At 44.4% G+C, this 27,787-nt stretch overlaps 1 protein-coding gene across 3 annotated transcripts in view; it reads right to left on the bottom strand.

Moving 5' to 3' along the window:
* The window catches only part of LOC126545248 (uncharacterized), a 50,844-nt gene that overhangs the window by 5,805 nt on the left and 17,252 nt on the right, over positions 1–27,787 (bottom strand). For all 3 annotated transcript variants that reach the window (XM_072287202.1, XM_072287203.1, XM_072287204.1), the window contains exons 5-14: positions 22,513–22,681; positions 21,925–21,986; positions 20,818–20,974; positions 19,127–19,188; positions 17,800–17,971; positions 14,337–14,398; positions 12,368–12,524; positions 6,990–7,051; positions 4,142–4,313; positions 3,588–3,637 (exon numbers count right to left, since the gene is read on the bottom strand). In XM_072287202.1, coding sequence (XP_072143303.1) covers positions 3,588–3,637; positions 4,142–4,313; positions 6,990–7,051; positions 12,368–12,524; positions 14,337–14,398; positions 17,800–17,971; positions 19,127–19,188; positions 20,818–20,974; positions 21,925–21,986; positions 22,513–22,681 — 1,125 coding nt within the window. The remainder of the gene's footprint in view (positions 1–3,587; positions 3,638–4,141; positions 4,314–6,989; positions 7,052–12,367; positions 12,525–14,336; positions 14,399–17,799; positions 17,972–19,126; positions 19,189–20,817; positions 20,975–21,924; positions 21,987–22,512; positions 22,682–27,787) is intronic.

Genomic DNA, 27,787 nt, shown 5'->3' with positions numbered 1-27,787 from the left:
GGGGCATACCGTTTGAAGCATACACTGACCACAAGCCACTTCTCGGACTGCTGGGTGCCAACAAGCCTGCCCTTGTGCAAGCATCACCAAGATTAGTCAGGTGGGCTCTCAAGCTATCCGCGTACAATTACGCACTTGTATACAAGCCTGGAAGAGAGCTTGGCGATGCTGATGCTCTTAGCAGACTGCCACTACCTAACAACAGCACCACACTGCCTGACCCTGCTGAGATTTTCATGTTGGAGGAGGCCTATCCACGACTTCTTTCACCTGCTGTGGCAGCACGAGCCACCAGGAACGATCCAGTTCTGGGTCACGTTGTGCATTCTGTATTGAAGGGGACAGCCTCCCAGCTGGGCCAGGGTGGAAACCTTTTAACACAAGAAGCTCAGAACTCAATCTACATGAAGGCTGCCTACTATGGGGGTCAAGAGTCGTGCTTCCAAAATCACTGCAGGCCCAAGTACTTGGAGTACTTCACGCCAGTCACCCTGGTATTGAAAAAAGCAAAATGATTGCCAGGAGCCATGTTTGGTGGCCAGGATAGACAATGACATTGTCAACAGTGTGAAAAGCTGCGCTACGTGCCAGACTCAACAATGGGCTGCACAGACGGCCCAACAGATGCCATGGCCGTTTCCGCACCGACCCTGGTCACGGCTTCACATTGATTTTGGGGGACCATTTCTAGGACACACGTTCTTAGTCATCGTGGATGTTTCTTCGAACTGGATAGAAGTTTTCCCTGGGTTATCCACATCTGCAGAAGCTACCATTTCTGCCCTGAGAATTGCATTCGCTCAACACGGCCTCCCTGACGTAATAGTTTCTGACAATGGCCCTGCGTTTACCAGTGCACAGTACCTTGAGTTCTTAACGCGAAACGGACTACGCCGCATGCTTGTACCACCGTATCACCCCGCCTCGAATGGTGCAGCAGAACGAGTGGTACAGACCGTAAAGAACAAACTTAAGAAGTCTGGCTCTGGCAACTTCAAAACACAGATTTCGAGGTTCTTATATAATTATCGGACAACGCCACATGAAGTAAATGGTCGGCCACTATGTGAGCTCCTAATGGGGAGAGTGTTCAAGACTCCTTTGGATGTCCTGCGGCCTTGCCTACAAGCATCGGTGCTCTTGAAGCAACTGAAACAGAAGTTCAATGCTGACAGAGAGCCACGGCAGGCTCCATTACTCCAACGAGGAGATAAAGTGTATGCAAGAAACTTCGGCACAGGTGCACCATGGGTACTTGTCAGTGTTTTGGATGTCAATCCACCGTCGGCCCATGTTTTTGTCAAGATGGTTCGACATGGAGCCGACACAATGACCACTTGTGCTGTGCGCTGACAGCGCCATTTCGTTCTGCTGGCGCAGAAGCTTTTCATCAACTGGTGCAGCCGCCCATCCATCCTCCAGCTATCCCTGATGTGCTACATGAGAAAGAACCAACCATACATCTTAAAGCTGCACCCGACGTGCTACATGAGGAACATTCTCCTGGAAGTATATCTGGAAGTAGCTGTGCCGTGGACAACCCTGTCATGGCTGCACCTTGCACTCCAAAGTTACGGCGTAGCACAAGAACTCGAAAACCAGTGATCAAGTACTCCCCGTAGCATATATCTTAAGAAGGGAGGAGTGATACAATCTTAAAGTTGCTGAAATACAGCGCCCAAAGCAGCGCTACCTTTTTTGTGTTGCTGCTGCACCATGCCTAGCGGGAAAGTGATAAGTGGCCGCAGTAGTCGCGTTCGCAACAATAAAAAACATGTCAGTTCGTTGAGACTAGGCGTGATTGGCCTGATTCTTCGCTGGCTGCGCTTCGCGGGCCAACATGGCTCACATTCACTGCGCCATACGCAATCGTATCAGGCCCCTCGCCAGGTTTGGCTATTGTAAACAGACAACCGCAGTGTAGGCAATGCGAGCTGACGATCACGCCTGCAAAGTATTGCACCGCTGCACGCCACAGAAACAGCTCAAATTTCAAACGAAACGCCGCGCGCCCTTCTTCTCAAGTGAGTCGCGGTCCCAGCAGGAGCATCGAGGTCAGACTACCGTGGGTCAGACGCACAAGTGCGCCTACGTAATCGGCATTGTTGAAACGTCACTCAGCGGGGCACGTGATTTCGAGGATTATTCAAGGCTACAGAAGTTATTTGATCTGTTGCTTCTCTAGACGATCTAAAGTATAGAGAAATAATAAAAACCGAATGTCTGCGAGTCATTGTTTTGCTCGCTGTCGTGGCAAGAGGGACGTACGTCAGCTTCGTCCGCTTGTTCTCACGTCGTGCCGTCACGCGCACAGAAAACGAAATTACCTGCCGTTTTCTACCTTGTTCCAGCACGCGATCGTGCTCTTTGATCCGCTTGCGTCTTCCTCAGTGCTCATGTGGCACTGACTTATACCGCTAGTCAGATGTCGTGCACAGCGCGCAAAAGCTTGCGCTGCGCGAAGTTAGACAAATGCAACAGCATCGCGCGCGACCACCGGATGTGCGCTGCACGGCAAAAGGCAAGAAAAAAATACAATAAAAGAAGGCAGGGCCAGCGACGGATGCGTCACGTGATCCGCGAACACCGTTATGGGAGAACACAAGGAAGGACTTTCGCTTGCGGAGGCTAGGCGGGGGCAAGTAGAGAGAGTGTTTATCTTGGTGGTGAAGCTCGTCTTCTGAAATCACGAGTTCGCGGCACTTCAGATATTTCGATCTCTGCTACCGATGAACGAATCTGAAAAATTCTTGCGGCAGAAAGCTCCCTAGAGGGCACGTAACAACTTCCAGCATATAACGAAAATTTAGTATGTGGACAGATGAGGGGCCCCTAAAATGCTGTTCTTCAACCGGTGCTGTTGCACACGAGTTCGTTGCATCGCGTCAGGATCGCCGAGGCTGATCTCCCTCTCCCACATGGCTAGCTTCAACTTAAACCGACCGTTCTCTGCAAAACAAACAAACAAACAAACAAACAAACAAATGTAAATGTGTCAGACAGTAGCAATCACCCTGCCGCTCATTTCTATTCGACTCTAACACTGTTGTGTTCCCACCTGTTGAATTCGCATCTGTTGTGTTCGCACCATAGTGCGGGCTGTTCTTGAGGCAACACTTAATTATTATTCGAGCACTGGTTACAGCTCACATAAGATAACAACGTCGTCAAATTAGTTCTTTGTTATAATAGATTACTGTGCCTTGGGTAATACTGACCACATTTTTGTAACTGAAAGATAGGACGGTTAGAAGGGTGATGGTTTGGGCTATAGTTCGTTTTCCATGAGACTCTGTGGTGCAGCACTGCAACACAGTCTCATAGGAAAGTATAGATAAATTTCGCTTGAATACTATCTCCACCTTGAATCTTAGTTTGGCCTGTATAGCTGGCTAGGTTTCTGTGCCCAGATCGCGTTGAAATAAAGAAGATAGACGGGGTGTGTAAACACGATGCGCGAGACGCCTAATGTTGACAGGCGTTTCTCTCGATTCATTCGTTGTCAAATCACGCGTAACATGGTACAACACAAAGCTACTTGAACTATGAGAAACCGCGCCGGAATTGAGAATACGTTTGCGCCTTACCTGGGTGAGAGATGCAATCGGCCGATTCTCGTTTCGGGGAAACCCTGATTCTGAAATGACGCCCAAGCAGTTCTTAAACACCGGCCTTCAATGCTGCAGCTTTTCAACAAGTTTAAAACTTCCATAAAGGAAAAAGAAACAGTGACCTAATGACACCTGCTTTAACTGTAAAATGATTAGCCTGAGGAATTAATTGAAAAATATTAAGCGATAGATTAGTTGGGCGATGTAGGCTTCACGATTATTTCGGGAAGCCGAGAACTTGTACCGATGCCTGAAATGCAGCATTTATATCTTGTCACTGGTTAATTTGATGAACACAGAAGCACTGTGGTATTCCAGTTCCATTAAAACGAACACCTTTTGCTTTCCACAATTGTTAATATTCTTTTTTCACAGCACAACCAGACTTTCAGGCTGTTCGTTTCACATGCTCCAGGACGCAAGGGATGAAAAAAACTATTTATAGCGCAAAAGTGACCGTGATAATACTCAGGTTGAATCCCGATTGCTTTCACGTATAGACAGTGAACAGCAAAAAAAGTGGAGCTCACCCTTCAGCATGAGGCCTATCAAAGCGCACAAAGCCATGGCCGAAGCTGTGCTTGTTGGAGAAGTAGCAAGCTGTACACAGGTCGTAGTTGGCGCACACGCCGCATTTCCAGCGCGCCCCTGCAAACGCTCTCTGTCCACAGCCGTCGCATATGATTCCGTCAAAGCTGACAGCTGCAAGGAGCAAAGACGCATAACGAAACTGCACAGCTGCCCATGGCAGTTATGTTGTACCCCAGTCCCACAGGCAAACTTAGCGATACCGTGGGTGCCCGTGCGATAAAAATGCAGAAGGTGTTTTCAGCGAGTGACCATGGTACGTGATGGTTTCGGCGAGTGCCCGTATCAGCCAAATTTCGCAATCGTGCGAGTCGCGTGGCGCTCACAAGCGGAGCACGAGGTCACCTTTTTTCTCAAACACAGTTTTCAGATAAAGTATTTTCCCCACCCATTTCGAAGCTGCCAGCGTCTTGCATACGTCGTCATATGCAAGATTCCCATAGACGGCTGTTATTGGTCGATAGCCGACTAAGTCAAGAAGGTTGTTTGGGACAGTGTGTTTCTTCCTACTGCTACTGCGTATGTTTGCTGATGCAGTTTGCTAAACAGGCGGAAGTGAGCCAAAATATGCGTTATTGGGTTTTGATGAGAATTACGTACTTCCGGAAGAAACCGACTATCGTCTGCTCACGCTCACATTGACGGCATGCCCAGCTCCGCCATAGCTTTCGCCATGCAAGGCACTGAAGAAGCTGCAGCATCGCGAGGGTGATGAAAGTCGATATTTGATAGCCGGTAACTCCGCTTCTGCTGAATCATCGAATTACGTTTTGCTGCAAAGTATTTATGAAATAATTTATTTTAACGTCAAAGGCATTTTTCGACTTCGATAAAAAGTGTTTAAGAGCCCCTATAAGATGAATTTCGGCGTAAATAAAGTAATTCACTGCGACTGCCTTAACATGATCGATCGTCATGAGATCGATCGTCAAAGCCTTATATGACCGTTATAATTACACCATGTTTTTCAGTCCCGCAAAAATTGAGCAGCAGCAACAATTTAATATTTGACGATGATAGGGGACACGTTATGTATAATATGTAGAAAAATATTAAGTACCATGGGTCAATTACGTTCTTTCAATATATTACGTACTGCATTTCGCGAAAGCGTTATAAATGCATTTTAAGCATGTTTCTACTGTGCTTGGGGAGAACCAAATGTGACACCGAGTTTATATCTGCAGAAAATTTGGAGCTTGTCGTGAGTGATAAATGGACGATTTCTTGAAGCGTGCGCTTTCATTACAGGCATTGAAAATTCTTAATGCAAATGCTCGAAAAGACAAACAGCTTCGCTTCATGAAAATTGAGCTGTGATTCTGCAAGGTCACTGAACAAGGCGCTTGTTTTTTTATTGGCATTAGCAGCGTCATGTAACCCTACAATTCTCGGGATATTGTTTGTAAAAACGATGTTCGGTGAACATGGTTACCGCAGATTACCTGAGCATAACGAATAAAGTCCGAGCAAACGAATGATAACATGAGCAGAAGGAATGAAATTTGATGAATAAAACTGTCGCTAAATAGAGAAAAAGTTGCTCACGCATATCGGGAATATCCATGATAAGAATAACGACACAGCTCTATATAAAAAAAAAACTTAGGCAGCTCATGCCAGCCTGCAGCATATTATGCGGTCATTAGTAGAAAGGTAAAGATTAGCTAGCGTACGAGCCCTTTGTACGTTCAACACTAGCATAAGGTTACGGTGTGCTTGTCTTCAAGACATTTATTTTAACGGACGCGAACACAAACGTGAAAATAAAACACAACTGGGTTTTGCACCCTCCAATACCTTGTGTGAAAAAGTGTTGAAGACAAGACAATTCATTATCCTAAACATGCAGCTTTCATGCCAACACGTCTTGCCAAGGCTGCGGTGCCAGAACCACCGAATGATATTGGGAGCGCTTTTGCCATACCTCACAGTTTTCACCTGTATATACAGTTATCATCATGGAAAGTACGGTGTTCGATATTCCGCACTTCCACCACTTTTTGTAAGGACGGAAGCAGACTGAACATTTTTATTGAGCGAGGTCACAGAGAGCAGCCACGAAGAATAATATCGGGGGTTATGATGATTATGTATAGCTGAAAACAATGAGGGCTGCCAAAAGCGCTCACACCATCAGAAACTGGGCTGTCTGGTTTCAGAATTTCAGAAGTTATTTATTGGTAAAAATACAAAAATATTACATGTGTCTTGTATTTGTAATTTATTACGTGTGTAGTTATGGTTGCTCATAAATTGCGATTTATGCAAGTTGGGAGTAAGTGGAAGCTCGATTAAGCATTTACTGGCGATCAATGAGAGCGTCAGCACAGCCATGACGACAAGTCACACCTAAGTGGAAGCCACGGTTGCCCCTATTTTTGAGAACGCTGGTTCTCACTACATAAGTTAAACACGACAAAAGCTAAACGCACGTATACCGCAGAGAAACAAAAACGTGCAGAGCATTCGCAGTGAGGAGAGCGCTATTTTTTCACGAATGTAAGACATTTACGTTTGGCTCGCGTAGGCTATTCTGTAATGGTCCAATGTTGGTCTCATATCCTATAAGCAAAGACACACATGCTCTTTAATAGAAACTAATCAGTCGCCGATAAAAAGCGTCGAAACGCCAATTTGTCAACGCACTAGCTTTTCTTTTTTCAATTTTTCCTGACTCGGAATTCAGACCAGCTTTAGCTACTGTGGTTTTAGAGGTAATTAAGGTAACGGCAATGAAGTGCTGCAGTACTTCGGCTATTTGCATTACTACTGTCGCAAAGCACTTACCTTCAGTCGCAGAACTGCTCACTTGTGGCCTGCCATTTGTATTTCTTGGAGGCACCCTAACCCTGGATACATAAAATAACCTATTATAGCTTGGACAATAATTTGGCTAATTGAAATGGCCTAGTTTCAGTTTCCGTTTCATTTTGTTGTTCATTCAAGATACATAGTTGGTTGTTAGTAGTATACAGGCGAGGGTCCCAAAGTCAAACGACTGCAACGGGTCCCTTGGTTAACAACAAGATTGGTACAAAATGATTAATTGATACAGCAGTGTAAAATTATGCAATATACAAGTAAATAAGAAGCGAACTAAGTAGTTGAAAGGAATACATTCGATTCTTATGAAACGAATCACACATGGAAAAAAAAATTCGCACATTATCAATCTATATTGCATACACCTATCTAACAAATGAAGTACACACTTTATATACAAATTAACCAGGACAACTAGTTAAACAAAATGAAATTTTTAAGTTCATATTTTAATTCATGCTAAGATATTGACGATTTAGGGACATGGCGTAAGTTATTCCACAATTTAATCGCCGAGAAGGAGGATGTCATTTTGCCATAGTTCTTGTTGCATTTAGGTAATAGAAAGTTGTGATTATGGGCAAACCTAGTGCTATTGGTATTTGTGAGCAACCTAGAGCCTATTAATTGAAACGCGTGTTGTTTGTTAAGTAATTTATATAGAGTGACACGTAAATGAAATATAAACAAACCAGGTATAGGAAGAATTAAGTTAGCCTGAATGAGTGAAGAATTATTAGAGTAAAATTAACTGTTGGTAATAATGCAAATGGCCTGGTTCTGAATGTGCTGTATGGACGAAAGGTGAGAGTTATATGTATTTCAGCATAAGTAATAACATATGTGATGAGACTGTGTATGAAGGCAAAGTATAAAGTCAATAAGGCGCGCACAGAAAAAAAATAGACGAAATTTAAGGAGAGCTCTTATACCAAAAGCAGTTTATTGTTTAACATAAGCAAAATGATTATTACATCTCAAGTTAGGGTCTAATTTTGTGCCAAGGAAAGTTACACAATCCAGCACTGTGATTAAATGATGGTCTATGGATACTTGCGGTAGATAAAGGAGAGCTTTTTTTAGATGTTTTAAAGGCATGGACTGAGCTTTAGGTTGGTTCAAAATTAGGTTGTTTAAACAACACCATTGAATAACTTTGGTCAATTCGTGGTTCAGCTTAGTGATTAGGGTTGTTAACAATTTATGTGGCATGGAAATGGTGGTATCATTAGCGTAAAGGACAACTTTAGGAAGATTGATGCAATCAGGTAAATCACTAATGTAGGTGCAAAACAGTAAAGCCTCAAGTATTGAGCCCTGCAGTACACCTTGATTAATGACCATAAAGGGACACTAAAGAGAAAAATTATTACATCTGCATCAGTAAATTACTTCTCTAGGACACTAAAAACACAGATCTTACAACGATAAGACGATTGGTAAGCCAGAAAAAGCGCAAGAACGAAAGACGGGTGGCCACGCCTCCTTGAAGTTCCCGCACCTGGTCGCTGTGACGTCATTGATTTTGATGGAATCTTATAGGGTCTACTTAATTATATAGCGGTACATATTGACTACACTGTGTTCCAAATGAACCAAATATTAAACATCGCAAGTTTCGGGAACCTTTATTCAGCCAACGCGGCCAAAATGCGAAAACATACTTTGGAATCCCTGACGTCACACTGACGTACCGGCGTCGGGGTTTCGGTGCGAAATTCAAATACTCATACTTCAACCTTTATTTTCTCACCTAATAATGAAACTATTATTTTGAAATGAGTGCCTGCAGTGTTCTCAAACAATGCTTTCTGAGTCTAAACAGATTTGTTGTTTCACTTTAGTGTCCTTTTAACATTTGAATGAACGCCACTTGTGCAGACTGATTGTTCGCGATCAAGTAAGAAACCTTTAAAAAATGCTAAAGGTGGACCAGTTATACTCAATGATTCTAGTTTAGTAAATAAGATATGACTAACGGTGTCAAAGGCTTTAGTAAAATCACGAAATGCAGAACCAACGACATCGTCATTGTCGATGGAAGACTTTAAGAAATCGGTTAATGATAGTAAAGCTGATTTGGTTTAACAACTTGCACGAACTTAAATTTCTCAAAGCGCTTGTTAATATGTCTCAGAAACAACTTTTCAATAATTTTACTAATTGAAGACAAAACAAATAGGGCGATAGTTTAATACCTCTGTAATATCACCTTTTCAGTGCACCGGGATATCCTTGGTCTTCTTAAGTGAGCTCGGAAAGGTACTACATTTAAAAAATGAAATTAAATATATTGCTTAATATTTCCGGAATATATGAAGCAGCGAGCTTAAAGTGATGGACAGAAATATTACCTAGCCCGACGCTAGAGGTTTTTAGATTTAGGATTGTTGAACACACTTCATGAGGGGTGACAGGAAAGAGATAAAATGAATGGTTACACGTAAGAGGATACAATGAAGCTACAAGCCTATCATTGTATATTTCATAGAAGTAATCACCAAATGAGTTAGCAATGCCGGATGCCTCGGCGCAGATTTGTTGTTTATAATTTATTTTATCAATTATTCTAATAACCTGTGATCTATTTAAGAAGTCATTGAAAAATTTCAATTTTTTCTTGGGGTTAACTATTGTCTTACAAAGTTCTTTTCATAATAAAATCATTTTTATTTTTTAGAAGCTTATTCAACAAATTACTGTATTTTTTATACCGAAGTTTTAGATCCACATTGAATGGCTGCTTTTTAGTTTTCCTATATAGATTATCTTTCTTTCGCATGCTCGTTAACAAACCTTTTGTTAACCAGGAATTATGGGGAAATTTAAATATTTTCCTGCATTTGACAGTTTGAGTGTTTGCATACACTGCTTTAAGTAACAAGGAACAAAAATTCTCTAGTGCTCTTTCAGGATCACGCAAGTTGCCAATGTAAGTCCAGTCAGTGCTATGAATTGTATTGGCAAAGTTGTCCTTATTTAGGCTAGAATTAAAATGGCACGTGTTAGAACGAGGATGTTTTGCGACGAAAGTTAGAAGTACGGGAAGATGATCAGTGACAAGCGCATCAATGACTCCTGCGCGTGACAGTGGTGCGATATTGCTTAATAAGTGGTGAAGAAGAGCACCAGTTTCATTGGGTGAAAATCGCGTAGGGTGATCAAATTAGTGACTCAAGCCCAAAACCAAGAAAGCAATCACTATATGATATTGTACTGTTGTTATATGTGTCCACTAAATTAATATTGATGTTACCAACCAGTACAACTTTCTTGTTTTCAGCAGAGATTATATTGAGTACTGCGCTAAGATTATGTAGAAAATCCGTGATATATGAAGATGGGGAACGTTAAATGGATGCAATGATCAAATTATTCAGATTGCAGGAAAGGGAAAAGTTAGCCTCAATCCACACGGATTCACAGTTCAAAACGTTTAAGGAGAAGTCAAACCTACCTTTTTACTTAATGCCAACGATATAAACATAGCCGAGCCGCCGTAGCGACCAGAATCACGGTAACAATATTCTGTACGAATACAGAATGCCATCACAAGAACCTAACCACGTTTCCGTAACACACAGAAATGAAAAGAAACGACAGAGCAATTCACAGAAGGCAGCAATACTGTCATGGTTTTCGCACAAACTACGCGAATTGATGTGCAGTAACGAACAGGCAGAATTAGCGAGCACCGATTTTGTTGCCTCAGGTGAAAGCAGTGACATGATGATATAAAACAACGATTATGGAATAGGAAAGATAAACTGTAGAAACCAGTGTCAAATGAGTATGCGAAGTTCTTTTGGTCTTTTAGTTATTTAACTGCCGATCAAGACGATAAGCAACGGCGAATTATAGTAAGCACGCTGCGAGATTCGTGATTCAATAAAATGAAGGTACAAATAATGAATGCTAGTTGTTACAATTTCCGTCACAAGGCATGACTTTCTTAATACTTGGCACAGAAAAATTTTACAAGGAGTACCTTGTAGACTCGTATTACACTGGTAAGAAGAAATGTTCCGGGCATCATGCCGTATTTGCATTCGAGGTTTCACAGAAAATAACATCGGGGCAGTCATTACAGCCTCGTCGCTGTTATATAAATAAATTAATGTCGCTGCCGCTGTCGTCATCGTTGCGCCATCTTCGTAAACTTTGTCGGTGCCGTCGTGCCGTTGTCGTCCTGCTGCCACTGCTGTACTCCTTAAAATTACGCTGTCCTTGTCGTACAATCATCATCGTCAAGTTGTTTTGTGTAGTAAATGACTTAAGAATCACCAAAGGTGTCTAAGCCTCAAAATTCCTGAACGTTAACTATGGTTGACCTACTCAAGGACAAGAACTCGCTTCTTTTCAATTCGGATAGGATGAAAAGAGCGGTTCAACAAGTCGCCCCTTTTCAATTCGGATAGGATGAAAAGAGCGGTTCACATTTTTGAACTCCGGCTTGGAGGTATCTCATGTTTAGACAGCAGCAGCCTTCTTTGGAGCCAGAAATACTATAATGCAGGGTTTCAGTGCGTTGACGTTCTGGATGTGTTCAGATAGATAGCGGTAGAGTTACTCTGTATGCGTGGCAACATACAAATATGGTGCATAAAGTGGCAAACAAGAAATAAACCCTGCCTCCAGTTAGCTGACTTTAGAATTGATTGCTTCATGTTGTTTTAAGTTACAAGTCAACACTGGGGTTCACTTGGACGCAGTGACCAATACTCTTGAAAATTCGTACTATCTCTATGTATCTAACGAGCACTTAGCGCCGAAAAAAAGAAGGTGTGTCAACCAAAGCCGCTGCAAAAAAAGGCAAGGTTGACGGACATGGCATATATATATATATATATATATATATGTGAACTGAAATTGGGTGCAAAATGATGCAGTGTGGTATAATTGCATGATATTTCCCCATTATTTTCACTATACTTTGCTTTCCTGACCCTCTCTCTTTTGATCCCGTCGATTATTTTCATTCCTTTATTTTTACGCCCATGTACGTCGACGTTGTCTTATTTCGCGTGGAGTTCGGGCACGAAATTCTTTTTTTTAAAACCGAGAAACCAGGTGGATCGATCTCGGGGACAGTGAAGTCTATGGTGCAAAGTGGTTAATTTTCGACTCTATTTGAGCTAATTACGCCGGTACCGTCAACTTCACGTACTCCGCGACTAACTTTCGCTTCTTGTTTGGCTGAAACGTATACCTTTTGATACATTTTGCGACTCGCTACGACACCATTTTGTTAAGAGGTTACATACATTGACAGCGAGGTACCAGAGACGCCAAACCTGTACGAAGCCAGCAAAGAAGGCCTTGTCTTCAAACTCGATACTCACGCCATGCCGCCGGCCTTGTCAATACGTAGGAACGGATGTTTTTGGTCGTGCTTGCCCGCCATGTAGCAGGTGGTACAGAGGTCAAAGTCGATGCACAACTGGCACTTCCAGCGCTTGCCGAGGATTCCGAGCTCGCCACAAGCGTTGCAGTAGATTCCTTTCAACACAACATAATGGCACGTTCCAGTTACTGCGACGAATACGTTGCTGCAAAACACTGAATATTGTTGGCGTCAAATCTTGGCTATGAGCATGGTTGCTTTTCATGGCGCTATCGGCGTGAATTGCTTGAACTGCCTTAGAGTACGTAAGCTATCATTAATATTAAAAAGGAATGCCAAGTCTGGAAATTTCAATAATTGTGCGATCGTGTTCCTATATTGTGCCTCTAGATATGTAACGCACATGTGTAGATAAAGTTTAAGAATGAAAAATGTCACATAAATGGCACATCTGTAAGCGCGCGCCAAATACGCGAGGCACACTGCGTAGAGCTTCGTCTAGCCGGAGTATCATTTTAACATCCCATGCAGAGTGCAGATATATTTTATGCACAAATATATGTCCCACAGTATTGCAAGGCACTCTGGTAGCTAATTAGCATGCCGTCCTAGCAGTCTCACACATTCTTTTAATGTTTTTAAGTATACGACTGGGATTTTTAAGAAAAGTCAGTTTTGCCCGACAAGCGAAGCACTGATTGCTATGGCAAATTATTGGACAGCTATACGAACTAAGGTTAGCTGTTTTATCAGCTGCAAAAACTGGTGTAAACGTTCGCTTACTAACTAAATTAACAAGCACGTTGTCACGCGCGCACGGGCCAACACGACCATATCTCAATCAATGACCGCGGACACTCGCTGTAGAATGCCTGCGTTATGACGAGTGGCAGCAACGGCGAGCGAATTCCCCTTCGTGCTGCCTCTTACTTCAACGCGAACTAGGCTCGCGAGAACACAGTGCACACGTTGCCGTCAGCTATATCCGGCCGCCAGCCTTCGACCTCAGCGCAGATTGCCTCCAACATAGGACGCGCACGACCGTGCTCAGCCGCCGCAGCTTGAGCGGAGGAGGAACGATCACCAACCTCCCCCCTGCCCAGCCTCCCCTCCCCCCTTGCGTGCGCGAGAAGACGGCGCGCACCCTCCTCCTTCCTCCCTTGCGAGCACGAGAAGGCACCGCCGCTCCAAGCCACCATACTCCTCGGCTCACCCACGTAAACTTTCACTCGCAACTAAAGCACAAAGCACGCGACCGCGATGCTATCGCACTTGAAGTTTATACAGAACATCACGGCGACGGCGACGAAAATTCGCTTGGTGTGTCCATATAATTGCAATCGCAATATAGCAGAGAAACACTACCGCTTTCTGCAGTTAATTACTTCATTTTAACCCGAGAGCGTTACGGGCCCCATGTCGCCAAAAATCCGGTGTCGGCATCGGACATCGTTTGGCTAAAAATAATTCCGAACCGCAATCACGCAGGCCCTCCACTTGGCGCAGAGGCGTTACTGAAATAATTAAATTCCTCAAAGTGAGAAGCGTCAGAAAAATATAAAGTACAACCTAAACGCAACCTACAGACAAGACAGCGTCGGATTGTACTTTGAATATACCAGAAAACATAATTATGTTATGTGGAAACTCAAACACAAACCCCTTTTCCAGCATTTCTAACATTCACCGAGGAGTGCGGCAGACTCGGTTCCTTGCAACATCACCATCCAGACGGCGCTCGCCACCGCGCATCCGCGGCCCATACAAGGGGCCGCGTTTCTACCAGAAAGCTCGCCCAGTGGCTTTCGTGCATAGCATTCGCCGCCAGCATTTCCCGGTAAATATTACGGTTACATAAGCTACAGTTGCTGGGAAGCGTGTGAGGCAGTCAAGGATCTTTGGTTGTTGTTGTGCTTCACTCTTAAAGGCGAAGCTTAAGCGTCCTCCAAATTTTATGTTCGCCTTACCTCGATGCAGAATGGCCTTCGACCCCGCGTCAGTTGACTGTTTCCTCGGGCGCACTCTAATCCTGCAATCACAAATATATTTTTTTAGTTATTTGAAACATTGCATGGAGAAAGCGAAACGCAAGTTGTTCCTGGTGGCAACGCTAAAATTGAGTTGTCCAAAGACTGTAACGAAACGAAATGAACCTAGTTGACCGCTTAGTTTAAATCACATTTGTCGTTGGGTCTTGCGCACAAGAGACTTACAACCATGATTATAAAGTGATTTCTAAATTTTAAACATGCGCTTAATAAAAACGCGGTGCCTTGTTGACTTTAGAAAATTGTTTTGATGCATTTTGCGGTTTGACTGACCCATAGCCTTTTGAGTACTCCTTCTTGCCATGTACCATAAGCACTACATGTTATTAATCCGTCATACAATTGTGCTTAATTTGTGATGCATAATATTATGCAGATACCCGGTACTGTGGGAATCGAAGTTATGCGAAGCATTTTGCAGGTGTCTGGCTGTGACGTCAACCCTGCGGCGGCGCGCCTTGACCGATACTTTTACTTTCCCGAAAACTTCTAGCAGGCGTCATTCTTGAGTTCGGACATGCCGAGGGTCAGAAAGAACGTGGTTGACTAGCTGCTTGATCATTGCGAACACATTCCCCTTCCTCTGCGACAAGTACAGTACCCCAGTAGTACGCCATCCTCGAGCTGCTCAAGTAAACCTCTGAAGAACACAATGTGCGAGTTCACGCATTTGTCTACGAAGCTGCGGTTTTCCAAGAGCTTCTCGGCGAGCGTCAGCAGTGGGTTGGCACGCACGGGGTGGGAAACTTGCTTTTGAATCGCTGTTCGTGCAGACGAAACCACCAGCCGGTGTTCCGCAGCCGACAAACCCGGATCTTCTTACGCGCACCGTCTGGCTAAGCCCAGTAGCATCTGGTTTACCTCAAGGTGAATTTCTGGATTACCTGGGAGAAAAGTGCAACCCTGGTCTGCTTGACGGCGCATAACTTACTCGCCAGAACGGCCACAGACGAATGTGATGCTTCACATATATTCTTTACAGCTATAGGTGGGGTCTGGCGTTCCAAAACCGCATTGAACTAAAGCTTAAGGACGCCACAGGCTAGCGGTGAGGAGTTCTTGTGACCCCATGGTCAATTTCACGTGACTCAAACTTTGACACGCAGCTGGTATGTATTGTAGATTTCAGCTCAATCAGAATGTGGCTATTCAAGTTCAGCAATCAAACAGGTGACATTATGATAGACAGAAAACTTTATAGCCGCTAAACTATTCGTGGTAGATAGGATTCCATATACGAAATGAGTAGAAGACCCGTCGTGTTGGCTTAGTGGCAGTGGCGTCCTACTGCTGATCACGAGGTTGCGAGTTCAATTTCAGGCCTAGCTGGCCACATACTGGTGGAGGCAGGAAGCAAAGGCACAGTATACCATGATATGGGCGCCCGCTAAGCAATCCAAGGTGATCAAAGTGATTTCAGCGCTCGTAACCCCTCACGTGTTTTGGAGGATAAACACCCAAGAATTAAATAATAAGGTGCAGGTGAAAGAAATTTCGTTGCTTCAACTGAAATTTTGCTGTCAGGAGGTCATCGCGATATGTAAACTTTATAAAGTAAACATAAATGGAGCTGAAGAGAAATTTAATTTCTCTCTTTCGTAGTCGCGATCGTTACAGCGCAACTGTGAATGACGTTTGCTCGCCCTTTGAGTTCAATGTCGCTCGACTCCATTGACTGGCAAAGCGCAGGCGTACGGGAAATAAGGTGGCCAATATTGCATTGACCTTATACAGTAAGCATATTGCCGAGTTCATGCCACAATGCCTTTACATTTATGCAGTCTCCTTCTCAAGACACTCGGCTGATCAAGTCGAGTTCGCAAAGCCCCAAGCAATAAGTTCTGCGACGCGGGTACGTATACGTTGCACAATCCTGTAAAAATGGTAGCGGTGACAGTTCGTATGCCGAAAAGCAAAGACAGGTATTGATGGTGCAAGATCATGTCATTAAAGTGTTTCGTGTGATGGCAATCTCGGCTGGTCGACTGAGAACAAATTTTGATGGTGCTGCAACTACGTTCATTACGTCCATACATTGAAAGTTTCAATTGTGCACGTCAAGCAACAATTTTTTAATTTCAAGATACACCGTTCTCTAGCAGCCTTTAACATGTGAACATGCATGTGTCATCTGACGCGGAGAAGGAAGACCTGCACAAACATAACCCGGCGAGTATGCCATCAGAAGAGCAGAAAGCGTGGCGTCATTAGGAACAGCACTAAAATAGTTTTGTGTGTGTTTAAGCGAAGTTCGCATATCTGTTACGAAGGATTCCTAGATAGTGATTTGGGAGCAACTGAGGTCAAGCATTAATTGCAAAGACGTGTTCTGCCGCCTCAGAACAAGTCGAGCCTTGTGGTCAGACGCCAGGCTTTCACCTCTCAGAAGCGTGCGCTGGGCAGGTCTATTCAGGCGTAAGGCCTCCGACCGAGCCCCTGGGGACGTCCGCGGGTCAGACCTACGGGTGAGCATCAGGCGTACTCCAGGATCAGAACCCTGAAACGCGAACTCCTTGATCAGTCACGACAGAGAAGGCAGGGCATGTTGTTCCGGTCGAATTCCTTGAGCTCATGCCCGAAAACTGACAGCATCATCCTCGGCACTCACACTATAGAATCGACCATAGCAGCGAGGGCAGCTCACGTCGATCCAGTAGAGGTCCTTGATCTTCGGGCCCACAGCCCGAATGCAGCAAACCTCGGCATCCGTCACTGCGTTTTGGCAGCTCTGCTACCCTTGCCAGTCTTGTTCCAATTACGGAACGTCTCGCCTTGTCTTGGCCGACTTCTTTCTCACCATGCGCCAACTTCACTTTTTCGCTTTCCGTCGCCCGTCCACCGATGATGATTATGATCACTGTTACTTTTCTTCCCGATCTCATAAAAATTCTATTATCTAAGCGCGCACTAAACGTGCATCACAAAGTCTCCCACTCAAACCGCATCCCCCCCTTAAAAAAAACAAGAAAGGAAAAGCACTGTAGAAAATAAGCGTCACTAACAATAGTAGTCCACAAGAAATGCTAGTTGCAGAAAAAACTTACAATCATACATCGCACTCTAAAAATTTTTCATACTGATCTGCATTGTGAACGACTTAAGAAATCGGGACCCACATTGTGAGAGCCCTTAATGTGCTCGACTTTAAATGAGTATTCTTGTAGAGCGAGGCTCTACTGGAGAACTCTAGTATATGAGAGGCGACGAGCAAGTCCCGTTATCCTATGCAAAATTCCTGAAGGCAAACAGGGGATAAGAAACGGATGTTTTCATGGCGTTGGGCAAGCAGAAAGCGACGCATCCATTTCAAGTAGAAACTGCGAAATTTGGTGGATATATGTGAAAGCAACAAGAAATTCACCGACAGAACTCATGCGCTTACCCTCTACCACCGGGCCTGTCGAAGCGCACAAAGGCGTGATCAAGGTTGTGTGCATCGGACAGGTAGCAAGCGGCACACAGATCGTAGTTGGCGCACACGTCGCATTTCCAGCGTGCTCCTAAAATACTGCCATGACCACAGGAGTCACAACAAATATTGTCGAATCTGACGCCTGCAAAGGAAATGGTGATTATTAGTGTATCAAAATTACAATCCCTTCAGTCGCACTGAGTGTTCTTATGTCATCCAAATTTGCATACCTTTCCTTAAAACATGGTACTTTGGATGAAACATTTCAGAAAGAAATTATGGACCTATAGCATGAATATTTAAGTCACATCAGGCCAGTCGTCATAACTGTACAAGAATTGGTTAGAGATATCGACCATTTAAGTGATGCTTTTTAGCATCAAGGCTACTGAAATATTTGTTAGACTACATGCGTCGGTCAATATTGAGTTGAGGGCCTTGTCATTCAAGAAAGAACCCGAATTAACAGCAGTGATATAGAGTCACACCTGAAACTTCCCGTAAAGCCTGGAATAGTGAAGGCTTGACGGGAAGATTTAAAGCAATGTTTAGGGCTATAGATCAACTGCTTTTATTCTACAAGTTTGCGGATTGGTACTCAAATGTGTGCTTCGGATAACTGGTCCTTGTTTTTGGCTTTTGTCGTGTCGCAGACATCTTCTGCACAAGTTACCTTCGTCACCATGGTTTCTTCTATCCGCGCGCACATTCGCGGTGTTTTCGAAATAATGGAGCTGTTCTTCCGTAAATAACCATGGTATACTTCGCATGCAAATGAACAATTCTTTTAAGCTAAGGTAATCTGTTTCACAAAATTTGTTCTCGTCCTAGTACCCCAAACCAATCTCTGCCTAGCGTGCTTCCACACGTCGTAAGACCAACATTTTCGGTGTTCAAGAAGTGCTATTTAGCAAGGCAGGGACCGTATCTTATTCTCAAACGATCACGTTCGGGGAAACTTTCACGAGACTTTGTTCGACTAGCACCAAAAGCACCGGCGTTTAATAGCAACCACATTCTTGGCGCAGTGTTAAGGAGGCTGTCTTAGCAGGATTCAGGGAACGCTGTCGAATGCATAGACGCCGGCGTGGCCGACGAGTCCGTTGCTAGTGAAGCGAAATCTCGCGAAAGTACCCCCAAATGTGATTGATGGTCCGAGAATACCACTCCGAATTAACCTAATATTTCCCTTTCGTATACGAAGCATTGCTCCTGCGGCTTTTCGCATTATTTTGGCAAAGGAATTGAAATCTTGTCGTAAGGAGGTTCCCTACTTTACTGCTGTTCAGGAGCTTACCTCCGGGTGCAAGATAGCTCAGTTGTGTCCTGGCCGTTGTCCTCCTAGGAAGTACCCTCGTTCTGGAAACGTTGATAAACCTTGCTTAGAAAGCAAACAGCTGTTGTTCCGTTAGACTCGCAGGCCATGGTTTCTTCCTCAGCAATGACACCCTGCTACTTAGCAAAAGGTCGCGTCTTCAACTCTCGGCATCGAAAGTTAGGTTTAGGCGGAGACGAAAGGAAAAAAATATTCGTGCGCTGGGTCGTCAAAAATAGTCCGGATGTGTTAAACCCCCCTACCCATCCCCCCAGACATCACTTATTTGCTTTAGTAGGCATCATGACACCACACTGATACAGAATAATATAATGTACTTGAATCAAGAAGAAGATGGAGTAGCACACTGTGCTATAAAAGTTAAATAAACAGGGATAAAGCACCTCAGGAAGGTTGGCCTACGTTTTGGTTCTATCTTTGTCAAAGGCGCCTTTGTCATAGATAGGAGCACCTGTCGAAACGTAGGCCAGCCTTTCTGAGGCATTTTATTCCTGTTTATTTAACTTTTATAGGACCAATGCACTTGGAGAGCTCTGCAAATCACTGAATCAAAGAAAGGACAGCAGCAGCTTCAATCAAGTGGGATTGAGTGTTTATTACTCTTTCTATTCGGTGTGTGTTCTTAAAAAAAGAAATATTCATCTTGTCGTTAAGCGTATGAGAAGCAGTAACTGAGATAACGTCATTCCAATGCATGGTTACGGAGAATCAGTAACACGCCTAAAAAACAAAAGACGCAGCTCTTTATTCCGGAGTGATACTTCCCCACTCTAAAACAAAGCTGCAGATCGATATAAAACACGGTATAAGTAACGTCGCATTAAGCTTGCGTGTTTTGGTTGGCACTTTTAGGCGCACCTATTTCACAAGCATAGCGCGTAAGCTGAAAAACGAAAGATCATGGAAAGGAATGTCGTCCAAATTGACAGAGTTAGAGACTGTGGTGTTTCATCGCTGGGGGTGATTCGGGAGTAAAATTACTTTTCCGAGTGTGAAAGAAGCCCGCGAATACACGCAAAGTGCCTCGAGCAATTAAATTACAGTCGAGCGGGAATTTTGAATGTATTTGCGGGCTAATTTCACGCTCGGAAAAACACTTTTATGTAGCACGTATTGAGCAACAGAAAGCTGTATCGGGAGTTTTTCATGCCGTTCTACAATTCTCTCATTGACACTTTAATTCTAATTACAATATTTTAAAACTTGATTAATTAATTAAGACTAATTATCAAATTATGGGGAATGAAAAAAATAATTTGGGTATCTCTAAGCGACGGCAAACAACATTACCTTGGTTCTGTCCAGCTACGTGGCATTCGCATATTTTTGAACTCTTGCTAAAGTTAGCTTGGACACGCTGTATATCCTTACACAAAAGCAGCCTTGTTTGATTGCATATGTAGCACAGGGATGTCGGCCTTACACAAGTCCAAGGATACGGCAAGAATTTTTTTCGTTCATTCTCTTCGTTTCTTCTGATTCACCACACGACGGGCCGTTAAGTACATATACACTTTGTGCCCTCGCGCAAATTGAATCGTAGGTGAATAAAAGAAAGCTTTACACAATGAGCTTTGCCACGCTTGACGCATATACTCGGCGCGTGAACCTAAAATACTTCTAGTTCTAAAACAGTATCATCCAGGACTCACGCGGTACCACCGGGCATGTTGAGGCGCAGGAAGGCGTGCTCTTGGTTGTGCCTGCCTCCCATGTAGCAGGTGCCACACAGGTCGAAGTCATAGCACAACAGACACTTCCAACGTGGGCCAAAAATTGCACGCTCGCCACAAGCATCGCAGTGGATTCCTTTGAAGTTAAAGAAAGAGAACAAAGTCATAATTCACGTATTGTATGCACTTAGCTCGCTTACATTAGGTGATAATAACACAGCAGCTATTTGGCCCAGTGAATCTAGTCTCTGCTTTCCGAGGCGCTCAAAATGCATATCAAAATGTCGCGAATGTTATTATAGCTCCTTTTTTTCCTATGCGTGGCCTCGGCAATACACAGAAAGTAAAATAGATAATCAGGTTTCGCTGTAATACTCCAAAGCCCAAACAGCATTCCTCACTGACGAAAATTAGAACAAATTGAGCAGTATTATCTTTGGCAATGAAGGGTATATTTTTACCACAAAGCGGGCAAAAAGTTGTATTATTTCACTTTGAAATACAATAAGATAGAAACCGCTTGTTTATTCATAACTTATTCGAAGAGTTATCCACACATGGGGGGAAAACTTCACTTCTGCGTGTGAGAAACGCCACGACGGTATTCACGTGAACATTCGATCTCGCACTTCAATCAGCATTTTGAAGCATTAAGATTAGCTTAACGAAAATTATACGTTGGACATTGTAGGGTCAACACACGAAATGAAATCTGAGTCCGAGTTCTGAATAAATTCTACCAATTTGTAGCTGAAGGAGCCGCAGCTCAGGTGAATCGTACGGAGTCTGAGTCTGTCTATGCCAACTGCAATGTGAACAAGCGATTGTGTATGTCTAACACGATGAAGGCCAGGGAAAACTGTAGGCGCATACAAGGGCTCAAGGGGATGACGAGACATTGTTCTCAGCCGTTAAATCAATGTCGGTCTAGTTGCAAGCCGCTCCGTTCTTGTGACAACGCTCCAAAAGGCAACAGTTCTTATATTTGCCTCTAGTTGGAGGCTCAGGAAATAGATATGAACATACCACGGTCTGCTGCCTCCCGATCACCTTACATGCTTCACTTCATGTTCCTTTATGACTTACCTTCGTGTACCATGCCATCTGCATCGATGCCAGTTGACGTTTGTCGGGGGGGCACCCTTATGCTGGAATCACAATTATGAACAAGATATATATTGAGCTCATAAAATTATAAGCGAGTGAGAATTGCATTTTGCGTGATTTTCTAGGAAAGCGACAAAATGGTATTTTCTTTTTGATCGTGCAGCAATTTCTTGGGCATTTGTTATCTGCCGCGCTGTATCGGACCGGAAAGGCCATCAGTATCGACAGTAAATGTCTTCAAAACGGTGCCACAGAAACACTGGAATACGGAATGACACCAAGAAAACAGCATTGATAGCAAACAAAAATTTCCACACAAGTGTCTTCATTTACATAAATAAGGACGGACATGCTCTCAATTCCACGGTTAATCAGCGATCTCTGGTACAGGCCTTCTTTCTAAACTGTAGTGTAGCAAGCTGCTACTGCTGTCGCTTATGCTAATGATGATTGTGAAAGCTTGCGGGTACTTATCTCCGATGCAAGCCCGAACAAGTGTTAGTAAACTGCCACCATGGTTACCTTGCCGAATTCCGACTAAATGGCGACTTTTTGAGTCCTGCTTACCCCTTGTCACCGCGCCAGTCGAAGCGCATGAAGGGGTGCATTGTGTGCCTTCCGGCCATGTAGCAAGCCACGCACAGGTCGTAGTTAGTGCACACTTCGCACTTCCAGCGAACTCCCAAGATGTCGCGCATACCACAGGCGTCGCAGCTGACTCCATGAAATCTGACACCTGCAGTGCAGAAAGACCTGTGGTTCACCAATTAAACTTACCAAACTTTATATTTCAGCTGCACAGACAAAGTCCTGTAACGAAAAACCCCCCCTCCATGCTGGGCTACTGCGCGTGCCGAAGCTGCTGATGTCCTTAGAACTAATGGATTGATGGAATAGCTTTAATGAAAGGTCCTGCGAGTTACGAGGCGCAAGGCCCCAAAGAGCGGGCTACTCCCACGTTGTGACCGGGAGCTGTAACTCCCTGGCCGAATCATGGGCTCGCTGGACAGCCCAGAGCTGCTCCGCCAGGTCCGTGCTGCGTAATGCTGCTTGTAGCCTGGCAGAGTCTTGATTCTTGTTTGCGTGGGTCCGCCCGCACGGCCGGAGCAAGTGATATACGTCTAGTGCGCTATGGCAATTTTCGCACTATGATGATGTGTATAGGTCAGGCATGTAGTCATGTAGTCTGTTCTGCGTGGGGTGCATGTCGGTTTGAAGAATTCTGAACGTGAGGGCTTGAGGCCTCGTGAGCTTATTGTGAGGTGGGCTGTATATTCTTCGGTCTAAATAAAAGTGCTTTCCGATCTAATGGAACCTGCCGAATCGGGGGAGCGTTCTGATAATGATGATACTGATACTGAACTGTGCCCACTACAGAGGTTAGGCTAACAGCCGGTCGACAGGCGGAAACTTGCTTGCTTGCTTCCTATACCATGACGTGTAACCACTACGGGGGATTGGCCAAGAAGCCGGTGGTTAAACGGAAAAGGGTATAGGAAGTGCGTTTTTGAAGGGGAATGAAGCTAGTAGGCAATAAATTTTAATCAATATAACTGAAATTTTGTAAATTAATAAATAGTAAATCTGTAAATTAACGTAATGTTGAATTTTATAAAATAATAAATAAATCAGTTAATTAAAAAGAATTTCGTCTTGTGTCACCAAGGAACTCGCATGCGGTCCTGCATACGTTCCTGTGGCTAAAACCAAATGTAGTTGCCCCAAAGAAGGGAATGTTCTCAATGTTTATAGCAATGTCTAATTTTCAGTATGGTATGTCGAAATATTTCTTTCTCTGGATTGCGGCTCGTAGAACAATCAACTACTATAACGTAAAAAATGCAATACAAGCAACCGTTTATTCTTCTACTTTACCTCAGGCGTTCTGAGACACGTGTCCATTAGGTGTCTTCAGTACTTAAACAGTGGTATATATTCACAAGGGGAAGGGTGACAACCAGACGGGAGAAATTAAACGGTACTACTACATGCCAAAATTTTCGATGTGGCGACAATATATATATTTCCAAAAAGAGAACACCAATCCCAATTTCTCGACTCGATCCGATCAAACCATTTTGACAGCGTAACGCTCTCTCTCTCTCTCTCACACACACACACACACACACACACACACACACACTCACTCACTCACTCTCTCTCTCTATCTCTCACTCACGCACGCACACACACACACACACACACACACACTATAAATATGTACAAACGAGAGAGAGGAAACAGAGGGACTCAATGTTCGTTAATCATTTCTATATCAAGTCAACAGACAATTAAGCCAGGGAAATAATCCGGAAAATTAAGTGTGGTGTAAATTAAAATGTAGAAAATAAAGGAAAAGGAAATGAAAGTGGAAGAAAGGTTAATTTGTCGCCGGTGTGAACCGGACCCTCAATATCGGCATCACGCGTACGTTGCGCTATCAATTGCATTATCAACCCGTCCATTAACGTGAGTATTTATGTTTATTAGGTTTATCCCTGCGAGTATAAGGCAGTGCCACTAAGAGCCATGGTGGGGGGATCTGGAACACGCTTTTACTGCCCCATGGCGTAACGTAATGCGTGGACTTAGGAGCACAGGCACGTGGGTAGAAAACCCTCGTGTTCTACGCAATGGCTTTAAGGCTGCAATATTTGAGACCTTCGAAATGAATGAACGAGAGAGATCTATCCCTGAGAGTGTTAGCCAGTGCCACTCAGAATCATGGTGGGAGAGATCTGGAACACCCTTTTATTGCCCGATGGTATCACGTAACGCTTGAACTTAAGAGCGTAGGCACGTAAGTAGATAACCCTCGTATTTTACGTAATTACTTCAAGGCAGCAAGATTCGAGACCTTCGATATGGATGGACGAGAGAGATCTATCCCTGAGAGTGTTAGCGAGTGCCACTCAGCCATGGTGGGGGGGGGGATCTGGAACACTCTGTTATTGCCCGATGGTGTCACGTAACGCTTGAACTTAAGAGCGCAGCCACGTAAGTAGATAACCCTCGTATTCTGCGTAATGGCTTCAAGGCAGCGAGATTCGAGACTTTCGATATGGATGGACGAGAGAGATCTATCCCTGAGAGTGTTAGCCAGTGCCACTCAGAGCCATGGTTGAGGGAGGGGGGATCTGGAATACCCTTTTATTGCCCGATGGTGTCACGTAACGCTTGAACCTAAGAGCGCAGGCACGTAAGTAGATAACCCTCGTATTCTACGTAATGGCTTCAAGGCAGCGAGATTCGAGACCTTCGATATGGATGGACGAGAGAAATCTATCATTGGGAGCGTTAGCCAGTGCCACTCTGAGCCATGCTGGGGGGGGGGGGGGATCTGGAACGCCCTTTTACTGCCCAATGGCGTCACGTAACACGTGCACTTACGAGCGCAGGCACGTAAGTAGATAACCCTCGTATTCTACGTAATGGCTTCAAGGCAGCGAGATTCGAGACCTTCGATATGGATGGACGAGAGAAATCTATCATTGGGAGCGTTAGCCAGTGCCACTCAGAGCCATGCTGGGGGGGGGGGATCTGGAACACCCTTTTGCTGCCCAATGGCGTCACGTAACACGTGCACTTACGAGCACAGGCGCGTAAGTAGATAACCATCGTATTCTACGTAATGGCTTTAAGGCTGCGAGATTCGAGACCTTCAATATGAATTGACGAGAGAGATCTATGCCTGAGAGTGTTAGCCAGTGCCACGAAAAGGGTTCACCTTAAATTGAGGACGACTCAACGAGCTATGGTAAGAAGAATGATGGGTGTAATGTTAAGGGATAAGAAAAGAGCAGATTGGGTGAGGGATCAAACGGGGTTAATAACATCTTAGTTGAAATCAAGAAAAAGAAATGGGCATGGGCAGGACATGTAATGAGTAGGGAAGATAACCGATGATCATTAAGGATTACGGACTGGATTCCAAGGGAAAGGAAGCGTAGCAGGAGGCGGCAGAAAGTTAGGTGGGCGGCTGAGATTAAGAAGTTTGTAGGGACAATATGGCCACAATTAGTACATGACCGGGGTAGTTGAAGAAGTATGGGAGAGGCGTTTGCCTTGCAGTGGGCGTAACCAGGCTGATGATATATATATTACTTGTTTTGAACACATATACACATATACACAGGTATCAGGAAAGGGAAAGCGAGGAGCAGGCTGGCAACTGCCACCGGAAGGGGCACAACGCCTGCCTACTCTTCTGAAGGGAGGTGACAGCAACACAGAAATGGAAGATAGGAAGGAGGGGAGGAAAAAGGAAAGAGGAAAGGAGAGCAACAGGACAAATCTAAAGACCAAAGTAGAACACTGCAACAGGTCAAATCTAAAGACTAAAGTAGAACTCTGCAGCCGGAATTAAAGTGACGCCGCGTCGAACAGCCTCCACAATTATCAACCACATCCATGACTAGTTCGCTATGCGGCTAATTGTGTTCTCCACGATGAGACGCCAAGTAAAGCTGCACGTAATCACCGTTTCACCGGTAGTCGGTTCACAATATACACTATAAGGTGTTTGAACCCGCACCTCCCATCTTCGAAGGAAGAAGCGTTAGGGTACAGTACTGATCACACACAGTAGAGTCGGTCACTGAAGGTCGCGCTACTACAGAATGTTGAATGTTCATGCTACAAACGTGAACTTAAGTTAGTTAGTTCTATAAAGGTTAGTAGGGCGCGATGGGCCTGATCACGTTTAGATGCACAGCCACTGGGGTATAAATATTCCTCGAGTGTCGCGCACCGCAGGCCAAGGAGATGATAGTTTCTCACTAGCGACAAGCGCTGCGCACTGAAAGCGGGACACTCAAATATAAGGTGCTGAAGTGTCTCGTAGCAGCCACAAGACGTACACAATGGACTTTCCGCACGCCCTTGTCTGTATAAACGTTCGTGCACGTTCACGCAACCAACCCTCAGCTTGAGCAGTTGTGCTCTAGCGCGACGAGGCAAGCCTCGACCACGAACACGGGGCGGGAACGTTCCATTTGCGACGCGCTGATCTGGATGCTGCTTGAGTAGGTGGCGACGAATCAGCAGACGAGCGTCATCAAGCTTGCACAAAATTTCTGGGCAGTCACAGTTGTTATGAACGCAACTTGAAGCGAGCCGATCAGCCTCTTTATTTCCGGCGATTCCTACGTGTGAAGGAATCGCCGGAAATGTATAATGCATATGAGAAAGATGCACGATGGATGATGATATGTAGAGATGATTAAGACGAAAGTCAAGCATTCATTAATTACCGCTTATTCCCTCTCGCTGTGGAAGCGGCCGCCTCGCGTGGAAGTATTATGAAATGCGTCGAGTATATGGTTTCAAACGAGAGACATGTACTCCTGTCCCACGGCAAGGGTGATCAGATGGCGTTCTAAGGGGCGAATACGCGGATGTTAACAAGGGATGTCTGCTAATGACCATGTGAGGTTCAATAAATTGAGTGATAAAGTTTTCGCATAAGCCGGGAACGCGCACAGGAACCCAAAGACGAACTTCGTCACCAGGCGAATAAGTCACAGCATGGTGAGTCGAGTCATAGCGAGTCTCGCGAGTGTCTTGGGAGATGCTGGTGTTAATGAGGGCAAGGTTACGGCAGTTTGCGAGGAGAGACAAAAATTGTTCTGAGAAAGGTGCTGCTGGGGGTACAGCAGTCGAAAAGAACGATACATCCAGACTGAAACTTAGCGAGCGGCCACAGAAAAAAGGAGAAAAGTTGGTAATACGTTGCGTAGCCGTGTTATAAGCGAATGCTATGAACGACAGGATTATATCTCACCTCGTGTGGTTGGGGCGGATTTACATTGCAGTCATGCCTGAGAGGGTACGATAAAAACAT

Source organism: Dermacentor andersoni, chromosome 3 (genome assembly GCF_023375885.2).
Source record: "Dermacentor andersoni chromosome 3, qqDerAnde1_hic_scaffold, whole genome shotgun sequence".
Lineage (NCBI taxonomy): Eukaryota > Metazoa > Arthropoda > Arachnida > Ixodida > Ixodidae > Dermacentor > Dermacentor andersoni.
This window is presented reverse-complemented; position numbering and strand designations above follow the sequence as displayed.